This window comes from Diadema setosum, chromosome 18, assembly GCF_964275005.1.
Source record: "Diadema setosum chromosome 18, eeDiaSeto1, whole genome shotgun sequence".
NCBI classification, from domain to species: domain Eukaryota; kingdom Metazoa; phylum Echinodermata; class Echinoidea; order Diadematoida; family Diadematidae; genus Diadema; species Diadema setosum.
The window spans coordinates 16,263,877-16,289,613 of NC_092702.1; the positions used below are offsets into that span (position 1 = coordinate 16,263,877).

General features: G+C 40.6%; 1 protein-coding gene across 1 annotated transcript in view; it reads left to right on the plus strand.

Annotated features, from left to right (window-relative positions):
• Positions 1-11,780: 11,780 nt before the first annotated feature.
• Positions 11,781-25,737, plus strand: part of LOC140241869 (uncharacterized) — a 32,098-nt gene continuing 18,141 nt past the window's right edge. The window contains exon 1 of the mRNA XM_072321623.1: positions 11,781-13,478. Within this exon, the coding sequence (XP_072177724.1) occupies positions 12,153-13,478 (1,326 nt within the window). The 5' untranslated portion in view covers positions 11,781-12,152. The remainder of the gene's footprint in view (positions 13,479-25,737) is intronic.

Consider the following 25,737-nt stretch of genomic DNA (forward strand, 5'->3'; position numbering starts at 1 on the left):
TTTAGCTAATAAACTGGAGGGGAAATCCCTTGCAAGATATCCATGAGCAGGGTAAAAGTTAAAACCCCCAGTATTCAGTCATTTAAGCTTTTTTACAATATTTTTCAAACTAAAATAATACATACATCATATCTACAGCAATGAAAGTGAAATACATCAAATTTCTTTTTTGAGCTCAATTCTAATTTTGTTAAACATCATGTAACAACAGAATTTCACAAAATCTCAAAATATTTCACCTTGATAATTCCCCAGAATACTGTCACCGCGACCAGTATTCGGTCATGCCCATTCGATATGCGCATTCAAAGTCAATGCGTGTTCAAGGCATCTGAAAAATGCGCCGCGCGCTACCTTGTTGGCGCAAAATTGCATTGGCGACATTGCGGCGCCCGTGGTGACCGAATACTGGGGAATATCGGCACTTTCATTCAACCCTTGTACAATGTACATTGAGATACTGTATCGGCACATACAGAAATTGTTTTTCTTTTGCATTTTTGAGGATACCATCACACTACAAGCTTGTGATAAGCAAAAAATCCCGCGAGAGAACAGCATATTTCTAGATTTTTAGCGCTTTTTCAGCAACCCGTACTCTTAAAACTGGGCTCAATCCGCACATAGGCCCTACATGCTTTTGGAAAGCAACGCCGATTCTGCACTTTTGACGGTAAAATTTGGGATTTTGGATGGACTTTTCATCTTTTGTAGGGGACTACTACAGGAGTTTCCTGTTGTGAATGAGTGTGCAAGTATGTACATGTATGTGCATTGATGTAATTTACGTGTGTTGTGACAGTTGAAGTTGAACTTACTCACTGGCTTGTGACAAGTGATAAGTAAGTGACCAAACACCGGTAGCTGACCGAATACTGGTACCCTTACCCTACTCTCGATTGCTGCAACTGGAACTGGTCTACATACGTGAACATGTAAATGAACGATCAAACCAGGCTTTTTAAGGCCAAAGCAAGGGGAGTGGGAGGCCGCATCGATTGGCCGCATGCCGCTAACTATCAACCTAGTAGTAGTAGTACCGTAGTAGTAGTTACATGCCGCAAACATGATGATGTGTAACCTCTGTTAGCGTAGCCGTAGCCGTAGCTCGTAGGTTCTACTTTCGTCATGCTCGTGCATGAATTTTGTTAACTATACACAGCCCAGTCGCTGTAGTGTAACTAAGGAGCGTATTCGCACAGCGTATTAACAGCGTCTGGTCGACGTCGGGCTAGAATTCTGTCTAAAACCGTAGTCCACGTCCAGTGACACTTACACGGCATGTGTAATGTGGGACTACACAATCTCTCTGTGGTTTCTACACGTAGTTTTGCTAACAGTCATATTTTGACACAACAATAACAGCGCACCTGTCGAATATCAACAAACACAATACATCCATCGATATGTTCGACCTATATAAAATGATGAAGATTTACTGACAGTAGAAGAGCATAGACCAGCTTCCCAGTACACGAAAAATACAGATGAGTTGAGCAATTTACCTTGGAATATGTTACCCCAGCTCCTAGTTGCCGCGCTGCAATATCACAGACGCTCACGTCACACGCGCACGCACGGACGCAACTTGCTTGTTATTGTGTATGGTAGCCCTTGTTGTGTGCTCGACTACCTGCGCGCACACCAAATACAATGCAGTAGTAGATTGATTTGGCATACTAGTACAATGATCACAAACATGCATGTACGCAGCTCTTCATCAGAAGCCGACTTGAGTCATATTATTATTGCCCTCGCTAGCCGCTATTACCAAATTAACCAGAGTAACCGACAGAGGGGTGGAATGTTATTACTTTCATAGCATTAGCAAATGTTTTCTACCCCTTATAAACAGTTACTATGTACATTGTATAAGATTATCTCATTTTCATTTCACACATGCATGTTCACATGCATGTTTTTTTTTTTATTTTCATTTCCAATCAAACACAGGTAATACACTTTGACATGATTACATACATTGGAACATAATAATACACATTGGTTCTTAAAAGAACTTCATGGAAATAAAAATTGAGGGGCTGCTAAAAAGCGAACTTGTAGATTGCAGTCCCCTCACTTACGTTACATTACTACAAAACATAATTTCTACCATGCGAACATTTAGTAGTTTCTTGATACGAACCTCGAGGCCCAATGAGGAAATCCACCTAAAAAATAAATTAACTTCAAAAGGGGGGAAAAAATTCTCTACAGAAAGATACAAAAGTGAAACTATTCGGATGAGAAATAAAGAAGATATGACATTTCGATTTTTTTTCCCTAAAAACATTTCTTGACCTTAAAGATATTCAAATAAGCTCGTTGATATTGCCATACCCTCACAATTTTTCATGAATGTATGTCATAATTATATTTCATTCGGGAAAATATATATTTTAGCTGATACAAGTAAAAGAATGTTTCCATACCAAGATTTTTTTTTTTTGGATGGTTTTATGGCAAGTTCTATATTTTTATGGCTAAAATGGAAGAATTTTGTCCCTTTTTTTGTATACGAAATGAATAAGAGTTATTGTGAGAGCATGACATTTTTGTCAACTTGCTGATTTGAATATTCATAAGTATATACTCTAGACTTCAAGAAATATTTTCCGAAAAAATGAAACTAGTTTCAAAATGTCATATCTTTTTGTTTTTCTTGTCTGATTTTTGTCATTTTTGTATCGTTCTGCCTACTGTCTGTAGGGAATAATTATTTTCTCTTTCTTTTGAAGTTAATCTATTTTTGGAGTGGAGATCCTCTTTAATCGACTACTAGTACCTAAAAGACTCCAGTGTATAAGAACACATGAAAGCAAGTAAACGAGTAGTCAGTCGAACAGCGTGATAAAAAATAATAATTATAAAAAGAAAAAAAAATCAATGGTCATAGTCATAGTGTGCTGTCTCTTGTCTAGAGTGTTCCGTCATAGAATGGTTATGGCCTGTGTGTAAGCAATCATCACACCTGGAAAACGTGTGGTGTATCATGACTTGCAAGAAATCATTGGAGACTAGTAAACATAGTGATCATCAACTAAACAACAAAATGGGTAATACAAAGTAGATTGTACATCTGGAGCGCTTTCAAGATACGAAGTTGTCCATATCCAGTACTAGGAAAAGTAAAATCATTTCATATTCTACGTATAAAGGCGATCATGGCTGCATCATCATCAATTTATCTTATTTTTCTTTTCTTTTCTTGTTTATTTTTATTTGTATAATTATGTTTTTTATCTCTGTAATTTTGTTTGATGTTGTTTACTAAAAATTGAAAGATAAAAAAAAATATCCTCGAGTGACGAGTTATACCACTTTAAAGGGATGGTACAATATTGGTGGAGATAAGAATTGGGCTTTTAACTTTTTTGCGAGATACCTAGAAAACATTTATGAAATACAACAGAGCATACCATTTTAAGAGAAATTCAAAGTTTGTTTGATGAAAATCGGGTTTGGAATGACTGAAACATCCAAAAACAAAGTATAAAACAAAGCGATCGTAATAAAAGCTAGTTATAGGTCCCACACTTTATTAGAATCGCTTTGGATATAGATCTCAGCCATTTCAAAACCAATTTTCATCAAATAAACGTTTAATTCTTCATAGAATTACATGCTCTTTCATATTTCATGAGAGGTTCCTCATTATCTCACCAAAATATGTTAGAACCTGAAGTTTGGTTTCAACCAAAACTATGATCCCTTTAACGGCAGAAATCACCATCATACTCATTACTAGGCCTATATTAATTCCCTCATAAGAGAACAGTGGATATGTATGCCAATTTCACCACAATGGAAAGGTAAACCATTCTGTAACTCCTTAGTGTAGTGGTTTGAAAAAATACATTAATGGCATCCAGCAGGATACTTTCCATCACCGTCGAGCGTGAGATTCCCAGGGACGTCGACAGCGTGGGCGCCTAAACAGCCTGCTTTGCCCTGTTTAGACAAACAAGACTGAAATGTGGTTTTAAACAGCGCCCCCTAAATTTCAAACGCTGGCATCTCGGTTGCTTGGCAAAAATGATGTACAAAATGTATTCAGAGTACTTAGGAATTATGAAATGTACTGTAGGCCCACCTCTATTCAAATGCACTGACGGTGATAATGTTTTCACCGGGGCCCTGCTAAGGAGCTTTCATGTTACCTGTCTTCGTTTCTTGAAAAATCTGTGCATACAATGTATTTGGATACAGTGTTCCACATCCCTGTGCGAAAAACAAAAGCACTACCCCAGCAAAGCTATACTGGATCAGAAGCATTATGACAAGTTAGCAGATAGATATCTCGCTGATATCTAGCAGCTGAAGCCTCTCTCCCGTTGCGCGATTTCTCTCAAATCAGGCTACTCAAAGCCAACTTTTAGTGATTGAGAAGAAAGTTCCTAGAGTTCTGAAATTGCAATGTCTCTCGTAAAGCAGAAGTCATCCTTTAGAATGGCTGCCAATGACAGGTAGAATGCAAATAATATACAGCACACGTTTAGAAGATCGATATTCACGTATTTGATACTTTCAAGGAGTTTACGCGAAGAGCAACACCATATTAAAGATAAAATAACACCATTCGTTATCTCGTTGCATAGTAAACAATCTCTTCCAGAAAAAGGGCAAACGTATCAAGAAAAATGACAGGAAAGTACCTGAATATCATCTACTTGTGAAAAAAAAAATAGGTAGGTCTATATGATAGTTATGTCCCGTTCTTGTTCAATTGCAGAAGTTTTCGTATCAGATCAAGCAGTCGTCGCATCCCGACATGAAGAAGTTAATCGTAGGTAAACCAGGGGCGGATCCAGGAATTCCATTGGGGGGGGGGGGGTGCAAAGCAGTTTATTTACCACTTCCGGTTTTTATCAGCTGAAAGCTGACAATTATGGTTTCTTTCAGAAAAAAAATAAAATAAAGGGGTGGGGGGGGGGGGGCGCACGCACCCCTATCAATTTTTATCTTTTTATTTCTTCATCAAAAAACAAACAAAAACAAACAAACAAAATAGGGGGCGCCCCGTGCTTCCCTCCCGGATCCGCCACTATGTAGTCGCACTTGAAGTAGGATGATTTGTTATGAGGATGTTATCAAAGTAAAAGTCAGTTTTTGTCCCATTATTCTTTTTGTTAGATTTGATAAACTTAGTGCAATGCTCTTCTAAAGCAAGGGAGGAGGGTTTTCGTGGATTGGTCAGGAAGACCGACAAGGGGAGTCTTGTGAGGAAATGAATTGTAATTTTTGAAGAATCAGATCAAGGTGTGAAGTTGATATTTCTGCAAATGACGGAAATGTTAACGGCAGGTACGTGTAGGCAAACGTTGCGGCTGCACATAAAGTTACATGCAGGAATTGTATCCTTTATATAAAGTCTTGTATTGTGCTATCATCATTACACTTCAACTGCATACAATCATTGTATGTCAGCTTAGCTGGTGGGAAATAATTTCATTTCTCTTTTCTTGAACCTGGTCGTCACCTTGTGGGGGCGCTGTGGCATAGACTCCCGACTCCTAATCGGAGGACCCGAGTTCGATTCCCGCCCAGTGCTTACGTCCTTGGACAAGATGTTTTTACCCACAATGTCCCTCTTGACCCAGGTGTATAAATGGGTACCTGGCAACGCTGGGGTAATAATAATGGCATTGCCCTCAGGTAGAGCAGTGGCAACACTGAAGAGGCTACCCTGGATAAATAAGACCTTATTATTATTATTATTACCTTCTGATAATCGCACGAAAGAGGATACATAATAGGTCCTGTAAAAAGTTATGTGATGATCATGAATGATGTTCTGTTTGAAGTATTAGGCATTTCTGTATAGGTAATTGTGGCAGAGAGAAAAAGAAGAAAGGAAAATTAATATACACACAAGAGAGAGGGAGAGAGAGAGAGAGAGAGAGAGAAAGACAGACAGAAACAGAGAGAGGGGGAAAATGCACTCTCCAAGGTACATGCTTAAAATCTAAAATGTGAGTATAACAGTTTATTGTTGGATTAATTTTGTTGTTGCTGTTCTTGTTGTTAGCGTGATTGTTTTCTTTGTTTCTTTGTTTATCTGTGTGTTCGCTTTCGGGGTTCTTCTTTTCAAGTCCATGCCCATGGACTTATACTATTATATTGAGCAAAATTAGTAGCAAATACTGAGAGTTAATTGAAATTTAGAAAAATCGTGAACTGAGGGACGTGTCCATGCCTTGAACACGTCTCTTGCGTTAGCCTTTTACAGATGACGCGTATGACGAATACATGTATATATCGTTAATTTCTCTTCTCTATACCCTGTCATTGTCTCTTTTCTTTGTCTTTCTCTACTCAAAAGTGTTAACTAGACACCTAACATAGTATGTATGTGGACCCCGGGGTATGTGTACTCTCTAAAAAAAATTGAGTGAAAATGTTCGCTCTTGAACCAGTGAATAACAGAAAAGAGTGAATTTAGAGTGAAATTGTTCATTTTCACTCATTTTGGAGCGATCTCAGGGATCACCCCAAAATCTTCGATTGATCCCTGAGGTCACTCTAAAATGAGTGAAAATGAACATTTTCACTCAAAAATTTACTCTAAATTCACTCTTTTCTGTTATTCACTCCTTCAAGAGCGAAAATTTTCACTCGATCTTTTTAGAGAGTATAGCCTCAATGAAAATCTGTAGTAATTAGTATATTTTATTTGAATAATTGTGTTGATATCTATGGTCATATTTCCCATGACCTTTTACCTGTGATATTTTACCTGGCATAGTGGACAAGAAAGGTATAACTCCCCATCACATTTCTTGCTTTTATTTTTGTTTGTTTATTCGTTTTTATCATAGTTTTATGTCTTGCTTTGTTTTGTTTTTCTTTGTTTATTTTATTTGTTTGCTTTAAGCAATTTCATTTGGGTGCTTCTGTATGCGGAGCAAGCAAGCATGCTACAAGCAAAGAAAGAGTGTTGGAGTCACGTGACCCAGACCCTTTTAGTAACGTGACCAAAATCACCAAGTCAAATGAGTCGTCTGCGTTCAAACTGCAATTACTATTATTATCATCTTTTTTTTTTTGCATCTTGTCAAGTTTCATTCTTTCGTTATAATATAATCTTGTTGTATTTATCCCGTGGTCTCAACTACCTTTATTCATTCATACTTAAAGGGAAGGTAAACCCAAAGAGCAATGTGGATTGAGTGAAAGCAGCAACATTAGTAGAACACATCAGTGAAAGTTTGAGAAAAATCGGACAATCGATGCAAAAGTTATGAATTTTTAAAGTTTTGGTGTTGGAACCGCTGGATGAGGAGACTACTAGAGGATATGACGTATGAGTGGACAACAATACAAAGACAATATAAAGGATATTCAACAAAAATTCACTTTTCTAGAATTATGAAAGAGCAGTGGACCAACCGCTTTCAGAAAGCAGGGGGAATAACTGCTACCCTTAACATATGTCAATATCAAGTTGATGGAATTTGTCATTTTCATGAAAAATGGATTTTTGTAGTATTTTCTTTATATTTTCTTGATATTGTAGTCCACTCATACGTCATAACCTCTAGTAGTCTCCTCATCCAGCGGTTTCAACACCAAAACTTTAAAAATTCATAACTTTTGCATCGATTGTCCGATTTTCTTCAAACTTTCACTGATGTGTTCTACTAATGTTGCTGCTTTCACTCAATCCACATTGTTCTTGGGGTTTATCTTCCCTTTAAAGATTTCTCTTCATACCATAATTATAGGGACCTACTTCTTTCAGCTGAAACTATAGACAACTAAATGAAAAAAAGAAGGCAGATGAATTTTGAATGATAACGAAATCATACTAAAATCGTTGCTTTACCTTGGACGAGGACGCAAAGTTTCTGCAAGATTTCGTCATGACTTTCGCAAACACGTACAATGCGCGTCTTCATTTTAGTAGTAGGCCTACTAAATACTGCAGTAGCAATAAAAGTAGGCCTACTCGTGTGATCTCAAGCGTTATATAAATATAAAACAGCTCAAGAATCAGTTTACTCACGCCCTTACGACAAATATACAGCTAAGCCTTTTCAGAAATGAATAATAAGTCACTGAAGATAATCGAAGATTTAGCAAACTCTATCATCAACTTGATTACTTTCTAAATTGCACTTGAAAAACGGACGAACAAACAAGGTAGACTTAGTCGGTTTATTATCTTTTTTTTTTAAACTCTCAGACGGTTTTTGAGTGTGTTTTCTGATTTACAGATAACATTTTCAATTTCTCCCTCGCCTAATGTGTACAGATATAATATCCTTAGTTTGTAGAATAATCCTCTTAAAGGGAAGATAAACCCCAAGAACAATGTGGATTGAGTGAAAGCAGCAACATTAGTAGAACACATCAGTGAAAGTTTGAGGAAAATCGGACAATCGATGCAAAAGTTATGAATTTTTAAAGTTTTGGTGTTGGAACCGCTGGATGAGGAGACTACTAGAGGATATGACGTATGAGTGGACAACAATACAAAGAAAATATAAAGGATATTCAACAAAAATTCACTTTTCTAGAATTATGAAAGAGCAGTGGACCAACCGCTTTCAGAAAGCAGGGGGAATAATTGCTACCCTTAACATATGTCAATATCAAGTTGATGGAATTTGTAATTTTCATGAAAAATGGATTTTTGTAGTATTTTCTTTATATTTTCTTGATATTGTAGTCCACTCATACGTCATAACCTCTAGTAGTCTCCTCATCCAGCGGTTCCAACACCAAAACTTTAAAAATTCATAACTTTTGCATCGATTGTCCGATTTTCTTCAAACTTTCACTGATGTGTTCTACTAATGTTGCTGCTTTCACTCAATCCACATTGTTCTTGGGGTTTATCTTCCCTTTAATTCCTTCCTTTTTGGCAATCCCATCAGCAATTAAAATAGTGTTTTGTTACTTGGACAACTACGTCTATTCAGAACATAATTCATGCGATCGAGCTACCCCCATGTACATGATATTATACACATAGACCAGAAAAAAAAAAATGAATTGTCACATGGCAACTCACGGGTTAGAAATCCCCCTTCAAAACAACTTTGAATGACTCTTTTTGTGCTACACTAAAGTCAGTGTGCTTACCAGGGGCCGAGGAACGTTACGTTATTTACCTGTGTGTGTGTGTGTGGGGGGGGGGGGGGAGGGGTAGAGGGATGGGGTAGTGCTAGATTGATTTGATTGAGCCAATTGTCAACCCCCCCCCCCCGACACACACGGACACACATACACGAACACACTTTCAATGGGAAAAATCTAGGGAAGTCATGGTGTTTCTCGTCTCTTTTTCCCGTCCCCCCCCCTGCCATTTGTGTGTGTGTGTGTGTGTGGGGGGGGGGGGTTGCAGCCCCAGCCCCTCCCCTCTTCTGTGGCCACTATTCACTATCCATATCGTGTCAAGCTGTAACTATTAGGGCCTTTACTTGCACTCCGGGACTCGCACGTGTGTGTGTGTGTGTGTGTGTGTGTGTGTGTGTGTGTGTGAGTGTGTGTGTGTGTGTGTGTGTGTGTGTGTGTGTGTGTGTGTGTGTGTGTGTGTGTGTGTGTGTGTGTGTGTGTGTGTGTGTGTTAGGGAGAGATGGAGGGAGACAGACGTTTCGCTTTCGTTTTAGCACATGGATCAAAGAACAGGGACAAACGGCGATTTGCCTTCAGGGTTCACGAAGAGGAGCTATCATCGTTTTACATTGCACATGAAAACAATATTATAAAATGCATCATTTTTATTGCCTATGCCGCAAAAAAAAATACAACAGGTAGGCCTACATAACCTTGAATTGATTTCGAAATAAAAGAAGATCAAGAATGATTGCATTTATGTCCTTTTAGTAAATAGCCTCGTATCTGTCACATAGTACAATGTACTGTAAATAAATCAGTATAACATATTGAATTATTTCCGTAATGAAGTATATCATGTAGGCCCTACTCCTGAAATGATCTTACGGACATGTAGACCCCATCATTTCGTTGTGCTGACATGTGCTTGATTGTATTCACCGCGTTTTAATACGACTTGTAAAGATGAATCCTAATATTTGACCTGATGGAACATCAAAGCGAGACTACAAGATGGAGGCGGAAAATCATAACGAGAAAAATGTGGCCTGAGAAGAGCGACGGGGAAAAAAAAAATCAAGTGTGTTGGTCACCGAGGCAACGAGTTGCCCGCGACCGGCTGGCTTGCTCGATTATTATTTGTGCACTACTAAGCCCCCGAAGCGAGCCAGCGGCGGTGTTTATTACGGCCCCTCATCACGAAGCTGCCTTTTGTTGGCTGTTGGCACAAAGCGAACGGGTTGATTGCTTATGCACAGGTGTCCAAAGGAGAGGGGCTTAGTCTGCGACGCCGCAGACCGGATTGCAATCATTTCCCATTTCCGAGAGGGTGAAATGATTAAAACTTTCCATGACATAAAAGAAACCTATGTATATTGCATTAGCAGTATTGGTTGAGTTTGGATGAACGTCTGTAACCAAAATGATTATGGAAAAGATGTCAGAGTAGAATGTCAACCAAACAGCTTGCGTAAGCAAGGCTTTTGCACGTTAGACTCATGTGTGTATGTGTGTAGATGAGAGTGAGCAAATCTTTCAGGCTATGCTCTCTCGGAAATAACATCACGAATACAAAATGTGAATGTAAGCGTCACTCATTAGACAATGATAACCGCAATCGTAGTTCACATGCGATGAATAAGAGAAAGCGCAGAAAGCACTAGACCAGTCTGGATTTTCAGTGCGAGAAGCAGACTTTTCTTGAAGTGGGGTCAATATCTCGTTTACTGATTTCGCTTGTTATCAGATAGATTGGTGATGACTCCACTAACTACAATAACAAGCCAGTGAGAATATTGTTAGCGCGGATCGACTCGCCAAATATGTAATCAGTGTCCAAACAGGCATAATCTCTGGTAAGCCCTCCTAATATATTATATATCTCGTTCGTTCGCCGATAATGAATAATTACGGGCGCGAGAGTTCGCGAACTAACATCTGGCGTTGCCTATCGGTGGCTCGACCTCGTACGGCCTCGGGAATACAATCTCTGATCGCTCGTTCCCTCTCTCGCTCGGCGATCAGACTTATTGGTAGATCATTAATAACCGCGGCCTCCGCCTCGTCACCACGATATCGGAAGCTGTTTGGCATGATGCTCAATCCATAAGCATCAGCCACCTCGTCGTAACTCGTCGACTAGCACTTCGTCGTGATTTTGCTTTCTAATAGTGAGCACAGTCCATTCCATTGTGACCTGGTTACCGTGGATACAGAGGGACTTGGATGAAATGGCGAGAATAGCGTACAGATCAACAATTGTTTGACTGACATATTATTACTGGAGTGTTTCTCCACAAATGCCAACTTGTAATGTGAAATTGATGTAGATGTCTAGCGAATTTGCTGTTCTCTGTGAGTAACCTCGGCGTCTGCTGTAAAAAAAAAAAAAAAAGTAAAACACTCCTGAATTCCACATCACGTCTTGCGATGAAGTAACCGTGAAGGTGTCGGGTGGGCCAGCCTCGGCGGTGAGATCATAGTCCAAACGGGGATCTTGTTGGGGCGTGTTGTTACAAGGACAGGGCGAGTGAATAGACTTCGGCCAGCACAGCTGAGCACCGTCCGTTACCCCCGCGCCTGATAACAATCGGGTATGGATTACCCTGCGCATATTATGCGTGATTTGCATGCAACAAGCAATCCAGTGACACGGAACATCTGGGCAAAAGCAGCGGGGGCCCCCCGTTGGCGGGGCGGTGAGTGTTGATCTGTGTGTATGTGTGTTTGGCTTCGCTGTGTGTAGGCTTTCTCGACCCCCTTTTCTTTCTGCGCCGCACCAAATGTTATTTGTTCAGCTTTCTTACAACGATCAGTTTACTCATTGTAAAGGTGATAAGAACACACCGCAAGTCGACCTGCTTACGAGCGAGACGCCGTAAGTTGGCTTCTCGGCACTCGAGAATGCTGCACGTAACCAGCAATCAGTGCTTCACAAGAGAGATGTGAGCTCAGGACCTCTGAAGCCGCTTGCGAAGCCAGGTACTTTTTTAGCGGTCTGCTCCAAATACGGATTATCCCTTAAATCATTCGGATGTACGAGTATCCGTCAATCGATTTCTCCTTATTAAGGTCAGGAAGTTGTTCTCGTGATGATGGCACACTCAGACAGTGCTAGCGATGGCGAAGGAGGTGGAGGTCCGCGTCCAGAGAACGTCGGAAAAACTTGTTCCGGCAATGGTGACCAGGAATCCTCGCCTACCAATCGAACGAACAGTGGAGAAGGGGCGGGGTCGGTGGCAGGGGGTTCCACCTGCAGAAGGAGCAGACGAAAACAGAGCGATCCCCGACGACTTGACAGTGAAATATTGAATGTGGTGAGGATGGATGAAGATAATGTCGACATCAGTGCCGACGCCATGGATGATGAGGATGATGATGACGCCGATGAGGGTGATGTTAATGTAGATACCGACGGTTACAGGGAACATAATCAAATCGACGACGAGGTCTTTGTAAGGAGTAAATTAAAGAGTGAATCAATCGCTCTGGATTGTTCAGGCAGGACAACACGAGAATCTTCACCTCGTAGTAGCCATTCGCCGATCAAGAGTATACATAGCAAAGTTGATATGGACAACAATCATGGGCAGGACCAACTCGATGATGTTACATGTCAACCCGAAGATTTAAGCGTTGGTAAGAAAAAGCGTGGTAATAATCGTGTTGTTTTAGCAATTCCGTCTGTCATCAGGCCCCGTCCTCAATCATTAGCCGTGCAACGTGACTTCGTCAATGATGCCAGGGACTTGCATGATTCCGGAAATCGTTCGGAGAAACAACAGCCAGCACATTCTTTCAAGACCTTATCGGGTGAATTGCAAAGCCAGAGTAATTTGATGGCTTTGGAAAGAGACTATCGCTTGAAGTTTACGCCGGACTACGACGCGGAGGATCGTGAGTCAAGTTCTTACATCAACGACCCAGATTTCCTCCATCATGGCCAACCCCGATTCGCCATCGGGCACAACCAAAAACTCGCTCTCGATCCCGATTGTCCTTCTAGCAGTCCCGATCTCCACTGCGATTCAAAGAACGGAAAGACTTCTCCATCGACATCGACATCGTCGTCCTCATCTACGTCCCCGTCATCGAAAGCGTCAAAAAAGCAGCAGAGATCGTACAAAAATCTTAGTCGGTCGCGTCGGATCGTGGCAAACGCCCGAGAACGCAACCGAGTGCATACCATAAGCGCGGCTTTCGAAGGACTCCGGCGGGCGGTCCCATCGTACTCCCACAACCAGAAACTGTCCAAGCTCGCGATTCTCAGGATCGCATGCAGCTACATCCTAGCCCTGGCCAAACTGGCCGACCTCGATTACAGCTCCGACGACCAGCAACAGGCGATGAGCTTCGAGGACTGCGTTGACCTCTGCACCCACACGCTACAGGCGGAAGGGAGATCAAAAAGACGAAAGGTTGGTTGAATAATCAATATTCGCTATTATCCTCATCTTTGAATTCCATTTTACACGATGATTTTTGAACGCTTGTGAAATCAGTGGTTTCCATCTTGTGAACAATTTAAGAATGTAACTTGTAATGAGTGCGATAACAATGCAAGTCTGTACGTGATAAGGACAGAGAGAGGTAAATTTAGGGATTTACTATCTCCTAAATATTCCTATCACATCAGTATTGTTATACCTGTACAATAATGTATTGACATTGCAACTGATTGACAAATTGCCTTACATGAACGTAAATTAAAGCACTGATTTGATCAGTGTTTTAGTAGTAGCCATGATAAAAAAAAAATCATGGGCGTACATACTCGAGTAGGATTCGAACCTACGACCTCCTGATCACCAAACAGGCGTCATCTCCACTAGACCACTGAGCTTTCGCCCGACAGCAAGTGTTGGTTCTAATCTTTATAGCATGCAGCGGGTACTGCGTAATTATTCAAATTCATGAAATTCTTCCGTCGAGATGTTTTCATTGCAACTGATTGACAAATTGCCTTACATCGACGTAAATAAGCACTGAATTGATCAGTGTTTTAGTAGTAGCCATGATAAAAAATCATGGGCGTAAATACTCGAGTAGGATTCGAACCTGCCTGTCCGGTGATCAGGAGGTCGTAGGTTCGAATCCTACTCGAGTATGTACGCCCATGATTTTTTATCATGGCTACTACTAAAACACTGATCAATTCAGTGCTTATTTACGTCGATGTAAGACAATTTGTCAATCAGTTGCAATGAATACATCTCGACGGTAGAATTTCATGAATTTGAATGTGTTGACATACCTGCATTTACGTCAGTGAATAGAGAAACAAATCCAAAACCTTGAAGAGTTTGAAACGCTTCACGGGATTGCCCTTCCTCTAACATTTTTTTTAAAAGATTTAATTCTTACATGGCGTGTGAACGTGATGTGAAGTCTGAAATCCAAATGCATGTTGATTTGTGTTAATTCATGATACCCTCAACATCACCTTTGCGGTAAAACGAATATGTAGAAACATTCCACATATTTTTAACGATTTTTTTTCTTCTATTTTTCTTCAGATTACTTGGGAACGCCCACAAAAAATCCTTCCAAACCAATATTCCTCAGATGACCTCATCTGTCAATCATTGCTAAAGTACTGAATTGTTTAACAAAAGACATTGGAATGCACCTTTCCCTCGACTCAACATAGCTTGCATGTTCCCTCGCCATGTCTTTTGTTTGAATAGTCACATTAATATCACAGAAACACGCAAGTTATGCTGACAATTGATATCATTGTGTAAGTAATTGTTGTAAGTGAATGAACTTCATTTTGATCCCGCTATGAGTTTTGAACGCGTTCACCTAACAATCCATAAATGTTTCTTTTACTACAGCCTCGTAACGAACCATTTATTCACCTGCTCCTCCCCAAAGCGGGAAGTCACTTCGTTCTTGCTGGGAAGGGCAAGCCTTTGGCGAGCTTTGTGGTTGTTAAGGGCAACTTATGTGAGCAAACCACGCATTAGATACTGAAATAGTGCTATGCAAATTTGAATGATATGGGATGTGTACCAAAAGAAACCAAGTCACCACCTTGCTCGTTGGAATGAACTGAAATAGATTATGTTCACCAGTCCCGCCATACATATCACCAATGAATGAAGAAAACAGTGAGGAAAACATACTTGGCACTGGCGGGATTCGTCACGACTTCACGTATGAAAGTCTATGGAATATGATTGGCGAACAGGTGTTACATTTACACGTGATCCGTGAATTCGATGAATTGCTGACAGTATTCCTTTTTGGCTTGCTGAGTGTATTTATTGCATATTTTGATATATCTTGATCATTCCGCTGTGAGCAGAAAATTTACCAAATAATACCTGACATTATCAGTGAAAAGTCACAGAGTAAGCCATAAGGGTATCCTCGACCGATGTCAATATCCCACAAGAGATTAGATATCTATGGTGATAAAATGGGTGATCGGTAAATAAACAGGAAAAGGATCTTGATGAAAGGCTAATAACGCTCTTACGGACATCTGGGCAGACGGGGAAAAGACCTTGCGCGAGTGATCAACGTCTTTTCATTCCACTCCCGAACAATAGGAGCAAACGGTCAAAGGGCACACCTGTTGCACACAATTATGCAACCACAAATATGATTTTATGTTCACGTAGCCCAAGTCAGCAGGTGGGCATTCCTAAAAAGATAATGATCTTGGGCATGGAAGTAAATAAGCGATAAGCATACATAATACATGATCCTTTTGCTGCAATGTTGACTATGTCTTTGCACTAGCACACCGTAGTTAAAGACACATAAACACATGAACATTTGGCTACATAACGTAAAAAATGGGTAATTTTTTACTGTTTGTTCTCCTTCATTTCAGCCTGATGACAACACTGTAATTCTCGATTCCAGAATTTGACACCAGTTTTTGTGCACTCATACATGTATACCAAAGAAACCATGTTCACTGTTGAATCCGCACCTTTTATTGATATTTTTCCCCTCTAGGGAAGCACCATATTGTGGAATCGTCAATGATATCACAACAATCGACAATAATTACATTCATGTTTTCCTCGCTGATATTCTAATGATCGCAAATGCGTATCAGTTGGTATTTTGGTGATCATTTTAGGTAGTGAGTGTATGGATCTGTTCACCCTTTTCATCAGTTGTAATGGTGGAGTCATTACAGTTCGATGCCTCTGATGTACATAGTTGTAAAAGGGAAACCAAAGTGTTTGCGAGATAGCTGCTTTTGTCGTCGCTCGTGACTTCATCGTGTAGATTTCACATCTGGTCATTTGAGACTTGTACAGTGCGTGGGTGAAACCGCTCAGTGACCAGATTGTTTGGATGTAGATCGGTTTGGTCAAGACACTCGAAAATCTTCTTATTTTCCTTCTTCTTCTTCTGTGTCTTCTTTTCCTCTTCTCCTCCCTCTTCTCCTTTTCACCATCTTCTTTTTCTTTTTTCTTCTTCGTCTTGTTTCCTTCTTCATCGTCGGCCTCGTCGTCGACGTCTTCTTCTAGTTCTACCGGAACTATATTCTGCAGACAGTTGCTATATGACAAGTGTACAAGCAACTCTTGCTGCAATGTCAAGTGTTATTCCAGTTACAAGAATCCAACTTCCTGATTGGCTGCTGCCACAAGAAGTTGCTAATACAATGCTATTCTGGCGAGAATTTTTAACCTTAATCTTTCGAATGAGGCCATGTAGTATACTCGAGCAAGTTTATGACCTCTCAGCGAATGCGCAGACAAACTATTCATTAATTAGAAAGGGCAACTGCAAATTTCCTCCTCATTTCACATTAAGTAATCGCCAAAGATATCACTCAACACAACTTATTTTAATAGGGTATTTCAGAAAAAAAAAAGCACGGCAAGAAGACCACAGGAAATGTTTTTATAGACACTGTTGTAATGAAATGAGAGAAAAGAAATATTGTATGTCAAATGATCGTTGGTGAAAGGCAATCTATGTGATGAATAATACCCCCGCCCCCCCCCCCCCCACACACACACACACCGTGTTTTAGTGGGGGATGATGGAGTCTGAATATTCACCCACAAACAGCGTGATTTTGCCATACAATCGGGGTCTTGGTTTCAATACATAATGGCATGCATAGCGATATGTTGTTGGGTTTTTTTTTTTTTAGAATGCTTCATGTTTGGGCATATGTACTCCATAATTATAGTGACTGTCCATCGCGTTCCAACGTCGTGATGATTTAAATTTCGATAACTATCGTTGATAATTGAGTCAATGCAGACTTGAAATAAATTCATTTTGAGATGAATGTGCCTTCTTGGCCCTTTGTCGCACTAGCCGAATGTGTGCAACACGCCTGTATGAAGCGGAGTGAAATGAAACATAATGATTACACTTCCCACCCCACCCCCTTCATCAATGCTGTCCACCGCAAAAAGCTGGAGGCAGGCCATAGAGCAAGCGCGTGGAGACAACGCCTTTGGATGCATCGCGGCCGAGATACAGAAGGAAAAATGAGAGAGACGAGAGAGAGAGAGTGTGTGAGAGAGAGAGAGGGGGGGGGGGAGGAGAGATAGAAGGGAGGGAAAAGTGTTGTCACTTGCTGAGAGCGAGCGACTATTCTTCTTCTTTCTGCCTCTCTGCCACTTCACAGCTGTTTGCCGTGTTGACCAGCTACTTGAACATCTCGTTTCGCGTTTCGTCCTGGGCCGTAACTTCGGAAATTAGCAGACACTACTCCTTCAACTCCGCTCACCGCACTTCCTTTCGTCACGAGCAATTTCGTCGTATACAGATATGTTATCGCCATCGATTATTACGCATTGTAAATTGAATTAAATCTATACTTTCGATGAACCCTCTCTCATCAGAACAACGAAAACATTACGTATCCAGATGTACTTGGGGCGCTGTGGCATAGTGGATAAGACTCTCGACTCCCGATCGGAGGACCCGAGTTCGAATCCCGCCCAGTGCTGACGTCCTTGGACAAGATGTTTTGCCCACCATGTCCCTCTCGACCCTGGCGTATAAATGGGTACCTGGCAATGCTAGGGTAATAATAATGACAGGGCCCTCTGGTAGAGCAGTGGCAACACTGAAGAGGCTACCCTGGGTAAATAAGACCTTATAACGTTAATTATTATTATTATTATTATTATTATTATTATTATTATTATTATTATTATTATTACTATTATTATTATTATTATTATTATTATTATTATTATTGTTATTAAACTTGTTACGCTAACTCCAAGTATTACAGAATGATTTACCGTTGGACGTGATTTTTGATAATGAGTCGTCCGTTAACTCGAGAATAATTGTTCCGCATGTCCATTGTCTGATTTCCGTTCAGGTCTGACTAGCGCGATGTTGCCTATTCAACGGGCATGTCAAACAAATTAACATCCTAATAAGTATGACAGTCATCGCGTATAGATCTGTCAACATTCGATAGGGCAATATCATTTATAGACTATTGGAAGAAGATCCTGAACATAGGACTTTAGACAAGAGCTGATGGCTGAAGTTTATGATCGACTCCAAAACGCGCAAGCAATTGGCGCCACTTCCTTGCTCACTCATCCCCGTCTTGCCGTCCCCCCCCCCCCCACAATATCCCGATCAAAACCTTCACTCGAAGAAGTTCACGGCGTCTTATAAACCAAGGAGATACTATAGACGAGTCAGGAGGTCTCGTCAGAAGGTTGAGTGATAAGTCCTCCCCAAGTGTCATCAGAGAGATGGAAAGTGGAAAAGAGACCTTAGCTGGTCTTGTCACATCTTCAGTATCGAATTACCGACCACCCCACCCCAAACATTACATGGAGCCGACACAAGAAAATGTCCAAAATTCGAACAGAAGATGAGCAACAGATTTAGGAGACTGGCTGCCTTCGAATGTGTGTTCTAAATATCACTCTGACAAGTTGTGACATCGTCGCCTCAGCCAAAATCAAATGGTGTGCAGTAAACCTCTAAATTCTGAGGGGATCTTGGTTGTTAGAAATTTTGAATTTCCATCAAGTCGATTCTACAACACAATGTATAAGATGTTTGCTTTACGGACATCTCTCTCATAATGATGTTTCACCCCATGTACAGTATATTTTGCGTTTGCCGTTTGTCTGGCAGAGAGACTACTATACTAATGACGATCCGTTCCTCAAAGCGTTGGGTTCCTGTTACTGGTTTTGTTCATTTTATTTGTCCCCATATTCAATTCAATCTAATTCCATAATGGTCGCTGTAACTATGATGTTATCATGGTTCCGACCCGAATGATGCCAGAGGCATTTAATCATGCACGTATCTTCGCTAGACAGTTAAACTGCGCGTAGTTTACATCGATATAGTGTGAACATGTAAAAAACAGTACTCAATACATCATAATCATTTTCACAAATTCGCTTTGTCCATGCGATTATGTAACCGTAAGTGGACATTACATATTTTGTCATTGCAAGAGAATTAGAGTACTTGGAATACTTTATAGGCCCTATGTTATTTTGGTTTACAAGCGTAATACAAGTTACGATGGGAAGGAGTTACCTCCAATTATTCTAATATAAGTGCATGTCAAAGTCAAGTTTGATTTCAATATCATCTCGCCGTCTTCGTCATCACTTCCATTGCCTGTGATGCAGTGTCACATCACACTCTTCCCTATTGTCGCTGGCCCCCAATTCAAAATCAACACCGGAATGGAACCACTCTAACAAGGCACATTGATGTGACTCGCAAATTGCCGTTGGAGGACTGACCGCTGCCGTGTCGTCATTGTTTGCAAAGGGCTGCATTACAGATGTAATTTAGTGGTATCACTCTACACGTTCTCCCATCATCGTCTTTTCGTCACCCCCTCACACTCGGCCAGGTGTCCTCAAGTGCCTTCCGTCAACAACGCAAAGTTGCGTGATCTCGTGTGACTTCCAGTCATGCATTAGGCCTACATGTATTTTCTTGTCCAAATCATGGTGCATGCTTTGCAAGGAACCAGTGAGGTTGTTGTTGTTGTTTCTTGTTTTTATTTCCGTCTTCAGATAAGATAATACAATTTGCAAATACAGTATGAAGAAAGAGGGGATTGCCCGTACAGCCATTTTCTTACACAGGTGGGGCGGGGGGGGGGGGGGGGGGATTTCCCACCTCCCTGCATGGACTCAGTTGAGGGTCATCCACGGCTAGCTCAAATAGTCGCTGAAATCTAATCAGATAATCTTGCGGTAGATTTGTTTCCACAATAAAGTTTTCATTTGATGCCACGGTGTTAGGACGAACTGTTATGCCTACGGTATCTGAAGAATGATGGAACACAAATGTTAACATCACAGTAATGACTGAATTGTGTATAGATTGTGTAGAGATTAAAGGAAAACGATATCCACTATCTGTCCACCTTCAAATAACTTCGAGAAGTTTCTCCTCATAATATGATCAAGCAAAAACAAACAAACCAGTCGGCAAACAAAAACGTTATGAAGTATAGTGTGGAGACTCTAGGATATCCTCCTAACTTGAACATCCTGACAAAAGTGCATGCAATCATACTGCTGATACTGATGATCAAACAAAATATGTCGCTTTCTATATAGTACACATGAGAGGCCCGAACGAGGAGATTATTACACCCCCTCGATTATTGTCGTGTTGAGTGTTAGACACCTTTCTTCCTTCTTGGTGTTTCCTGGTAGCCCCCTTCGATATAGACGGATAAATTTCCGTGCCTGTCACATCCAGCCAATCTGACCTTAAAGAGGAAATGCAGTCCAAGTATAAGTTTTGCTGATAAAAAAAAGTAAAATTTTTTACAAGTTCAATGGTAAAAATGAGACTGAAATTGGAAGAAAAATAAGGAAGTTATGACATTTTGAAGTTTTGCTAATTTCTGCAAAAAAGTTCTTGTACAGTGGATATGAATATGCAAATGGCTGAGCTAGCCTGTCATACCCTCACAATTTTGCATTGATCGTGTAAAAAAGTAAATGACGAAATTCAGTGTTTCTGTTATTGAAGTCTGAAGCATTCTTGGTTGAATTGCTTCAGAATAGTGACCAGTTAGATATATGAGGATTTGAGCCTCGGGCATAATTGCGTTTGAATTAAAAACTGGAAATTTCAACATTTTATGTACAAACTATTTGGTAAGTTGTGAGGGAATGACATGCTCACTTTGCCATTTGCATATTCATATTGACTGTTCAAGAACTGTTTCCTCCCAAATTAGCAACACTTCAAAACGTCATAACTTCCTTATTTTTCATCCAATTTCGATCAAATTTATACCGTTGAACTCGTTATATTTTACTCTTTCTTATCAGACTAACTTATATTTGGATTGGATTTCCTCTAAATCTTGACTGCATTGATGAAACATGATGGAAAAGAGAAGTGTCGGCTTCCCGGTGTTTTTGTTTGTCCAATGTCGTTATGATTTTCTCATTAATGTATTCCGTGATGAGAGTCTGATAATAATGAGGACGATTATGACAATGATTATAGTAACGATTATAATATCATTCTATTACTACTTTTACTTCCTCGGGGAAAAAGTATAAATCACAATCGTTAACATCATCATCAGCAGCATCACAATCAACACTTGTAAGTGCCTTACACAAAATGCTCAAAGGCGCATGGGACCGGAAACACAACGGTTCAATTTTGAAACTAGCAGTTCAGAACTTTCATCAGATATAACGCTACTAGCTCCATGGATAAACTATGGAACGAGCTCCATTGATAACCTAAACCTATAGAGAGCTTTAGTGCACCTCACTCTGATGCCAAGTGCCATTTTCATTATTTTTTCTTTTCAAAACATTGTACGTGTGTACAAAAGAGGGGATTATAGCTTTCCAAATCCCCATCACTGTTCTTTTTTCCATCAGTTTTGGTTGCTTTCTGCATGGATGCATCATGTATACAGTCAGTAATCAAATCACTGCATTCTTACTTTTGACGAGAGCAGCTACATGTATGCAGAAAGCAAGAAAGAAGGTTCCGTATACTCATATAGTATTGTGCTCGGCCTGTGTTCAGCAGACTCTTGATAGTCTGGGATGGGACGTCGATAGAGTTGCTATATACTTATTTCATCAGCATAAGCATTGTCATATCTCATTACTCATCTTTCAAGTGAGCACGTAAGTGGTCTGTTTTGAGTTGAAGTTGAAGTTGTTGTGCATGGTTGTCATTGGTCCTCGAGCGGAAGTTGGACACGACGTCAAAGGTTGTATTGCTGTTATTGAGTGTGAAGAAGATCAAGCAACCAGTACCTGCCGTTGCAAGTAGGAGTACGTGAGATCACGCAGTCCGATACACGACTGATGTACGTGTTCTTCCGCTTGTCATCACTTCCACCACCATCACTACACCACCCAGACATCATTACCTGTGCCATCATCTCTCAAGTCCTCCTCTCCATCTCCTCTCCTCCTCCTCCTCCTCCTCCTCCTCCTTCTCCGTTTCCCCCCTCCACCACTACCTCTTTCCCTACGCAGTGGCCCCCATGTGCGTATGGTTCATCAGCCACGGTTGAATGTCACGAGCGAGTGGCAGCTGGGAAGTGGGCCCAAGCCAGCAGAAGGGTTTGCGAGCCGACGGTGGTGATGGTCTGGGGAATAGTGAATTAAGGGCGCGCCAAGCGACAACCGCGAGGGTGACGGCGGAGATGGAAAGATACGGCTGAGATATCGAGATGTGGAAGGTGATAGACGATGAGGGTGATTATTACGAAAGAGTCCTCCTTTTCCTCGGAGGGAAGGAAGCCTACTGTCTTACTGCTGCAGGGAACAAGCGAACTAATCCGAATTCAAGTTATATTTGGGTGCATGAGCACGGATGTGATAATCGAAAGATATACAAAATAAAGGGATGGTAAAAGTTTTTTTTTTAATATACTGATAAATGCAAATTATTTTTGTTTCCTGCACCACCTATACAAGGGTACTGAAGGCATTGCTTTTCTGGATTACCTGTCCGTCCATCCGTCCGTCTCTGCTCCCCAGATTTCGTTTATACGAGTAGAGAAAAATGATATAGACGGTGTGCCTCATGAAGAGTAATTGGACTGTTTACCACTATAAATGAATGGTCTCAGAATACAAGGTCATGTTCTAGTTATAACTTTAACTGTGATATGATTCATTTCTATGGATAGGAATGCGGGAGATAGTTATTAAGATGAAAATGTAACTTCAAAGGCCAAGATAGAAAGGACACTGCGTCACATGCCCGGCAGAAGGGCACTAAGGCCTGGGCGCTCGAAACATCGCACATTGATGATGTTACATCACACGAAATAGCGTTCAAAACTCTGTCAAAGTATGTCAGAAATCAAATTTCAATTTCATAGTCGATTTTTCATGCTATAGGGCCGTTCTTGATTGCTCGTTTGCTACTTTGCAGATACTTTTCTGCATCTGTATTGCAAAATAAATGTAAGCAATTGCAATGTGATGACAAAATGAATGATAAACAAATTATACAGTGACAGCAGATATTCGATATGAAAATCTTGTTTGATAAAATAACAATAATGTGATGAATGCAGAAGGCGAGACTATCGTAAGCTGTATGTTTGAAGTGTTAAACTTTGGCTTAACTCTTCTTTTCTAGCCACGACTTCAGTTTGGAATCTTCGATTGATAAAGACAGAAATATAAACTCAGTGAAAAGGTTCAGACTAATTACTTTTAGTAGCTGGATATTCTTATAAGAATTGGGAAATACTTCCTATGCGCTAAAATGATTACGTAACTATTAAAATCTTCGAGGTCAAAGGTCAAGATCAGTTGGCATCGTGACAAGTGAAATGAAGGGCCATCGTGCCCGGATTATTGAGATCGCGCGTGGAGGAGACATTCCATTCCACTGCGCTCTGCAGTCGATTGCTCAAGATTTTAATGCAGTCAATAATACATTGTATACATGTGATTTTCTCCTTGTTTTTCCATCGACATCCATATCATCTTCGATTTTGAATATGATGACTGTTTTCTTTTTACTGTAATCACAATTACTATCAGTCGTGATGAAGTTGTTACATCATCGGGAGAAATTCCGTGTAAATTTGCGAAAAGCATGTGCATTCACGAAATTGCATATCTGCTGTTGACGAAAATCAGATGGGACGACTTATTGAGATTTTTCCCCCTTATATTCCAGCTTTGCCAGTGAATTCACTAATTTGACTTCTCTTTTACTCCATTCGAGTTTGGAACTAATCTGAGTTGATCATTGTGGGTGCACATTAACATCCATTGCACACATGCAAATTATTCGCATGTTCCTGTGCAGAAACTGACACCGTCAATTCACAGCTGGCAGCCTGCTAGTCTCATTTCCAGTCGCTATGTAAATCCTGTAGAATTCGACATACACGTACATGTATAGGTATTATACAATTTACTCTGAGAGAGCACATATTTTGCTCGAGCATATATGGGTAAGTGTGAAACTGCAGCGAAGATAGACGGCAGTGGTGAGATGATGGGAAGTAAGATAAGGATGATGAAAGAGGAAATACGACTTTTTTTCTGTCAACAAGATTGTGTACTCACTGTTAACAGATACTTATGTCGAAGCCTAAGAATTCCCGAGTATACATCTTAAGTGCACCTGCTTTGGTACAGTATCTGTAAGGCTACGTAATATGAAGAACGGGCAAAAACGGAAAACAGAAAACGAAAAATCGTTAGTATTAATAGTAAGCAGTTATTTTCAGGTAGAAAAGTAGATGCACGGATGGAAAGATGCATGGAGAGATACGTATATCGATGGATGGTAGATACATAGAGAAAGATATATAAAGATAATTTCAGGCAATGAAGTAAAACAAATTGTGTATATTAAAGATCACAGGACCGTGATAACACTTTCTGCCCCTCGCAGTGTTGATTGTCGTCTGTTTTGCATGGGTCTGAGAGCCATTGGCGCCATTTTCCAAAGGCCTGGAGATTTCTTATTACCGCCATATTCATTTTTGGCATTCAGACCATCGCCATTACAGCACACACTGCCAGAGCGACATCAGCCATCTCACTTCCGATCCCCAAGAAAGCGCCGACGTCAAATGATGCATATCTGAACAGGTGACGGCGTCACATACATGCGAGAGTGTGGTCCCACACGATAGAATTATAATTTTTCCTGAGGCGGAGTTAGGGCGATTCTGACGCTGCTCACCATCTGCAATGATCTGTAATGATGGAGCATGTCTCTCCCCCACCCCACCCCCACCATATTATTTTCCTCCCATCTCACTTTTTTGGAAGACGTGTGCGATTTCCGAATCTGTCTTGCGACCGGAGAGCCACTGGAAAGTCTGGAAAGTTTTGAAGTCTATTACTTGCCTTGTGGGCGACTGAATTGAACGCTTTAAAGCCGATAATGCTCTTTCCCTCCCCTTTTACCCCTTTGTTCGGGAATATAGTAGCCAAAAATTCATCGCAAAACATATACCTGATATTGATTTAGCCATACTCAATGCAGTTGCTTTATACTTTGGGAAAGATGTCGAATTTTCTAAGTGAGTGACGGAGGGTGTATTTTTATGTGCAAATTTTTAGTCGACGAAGGGCAAATAACCTGGGGGGTCTAGAATCCTGAGACTAACGTCAAGTTTGATGTCACGATTTCGACCGACGTCGGAAAGAACGGGAGAACAAACAGGAAATTGCATAGCCCGACACTGCTGTCTCTATG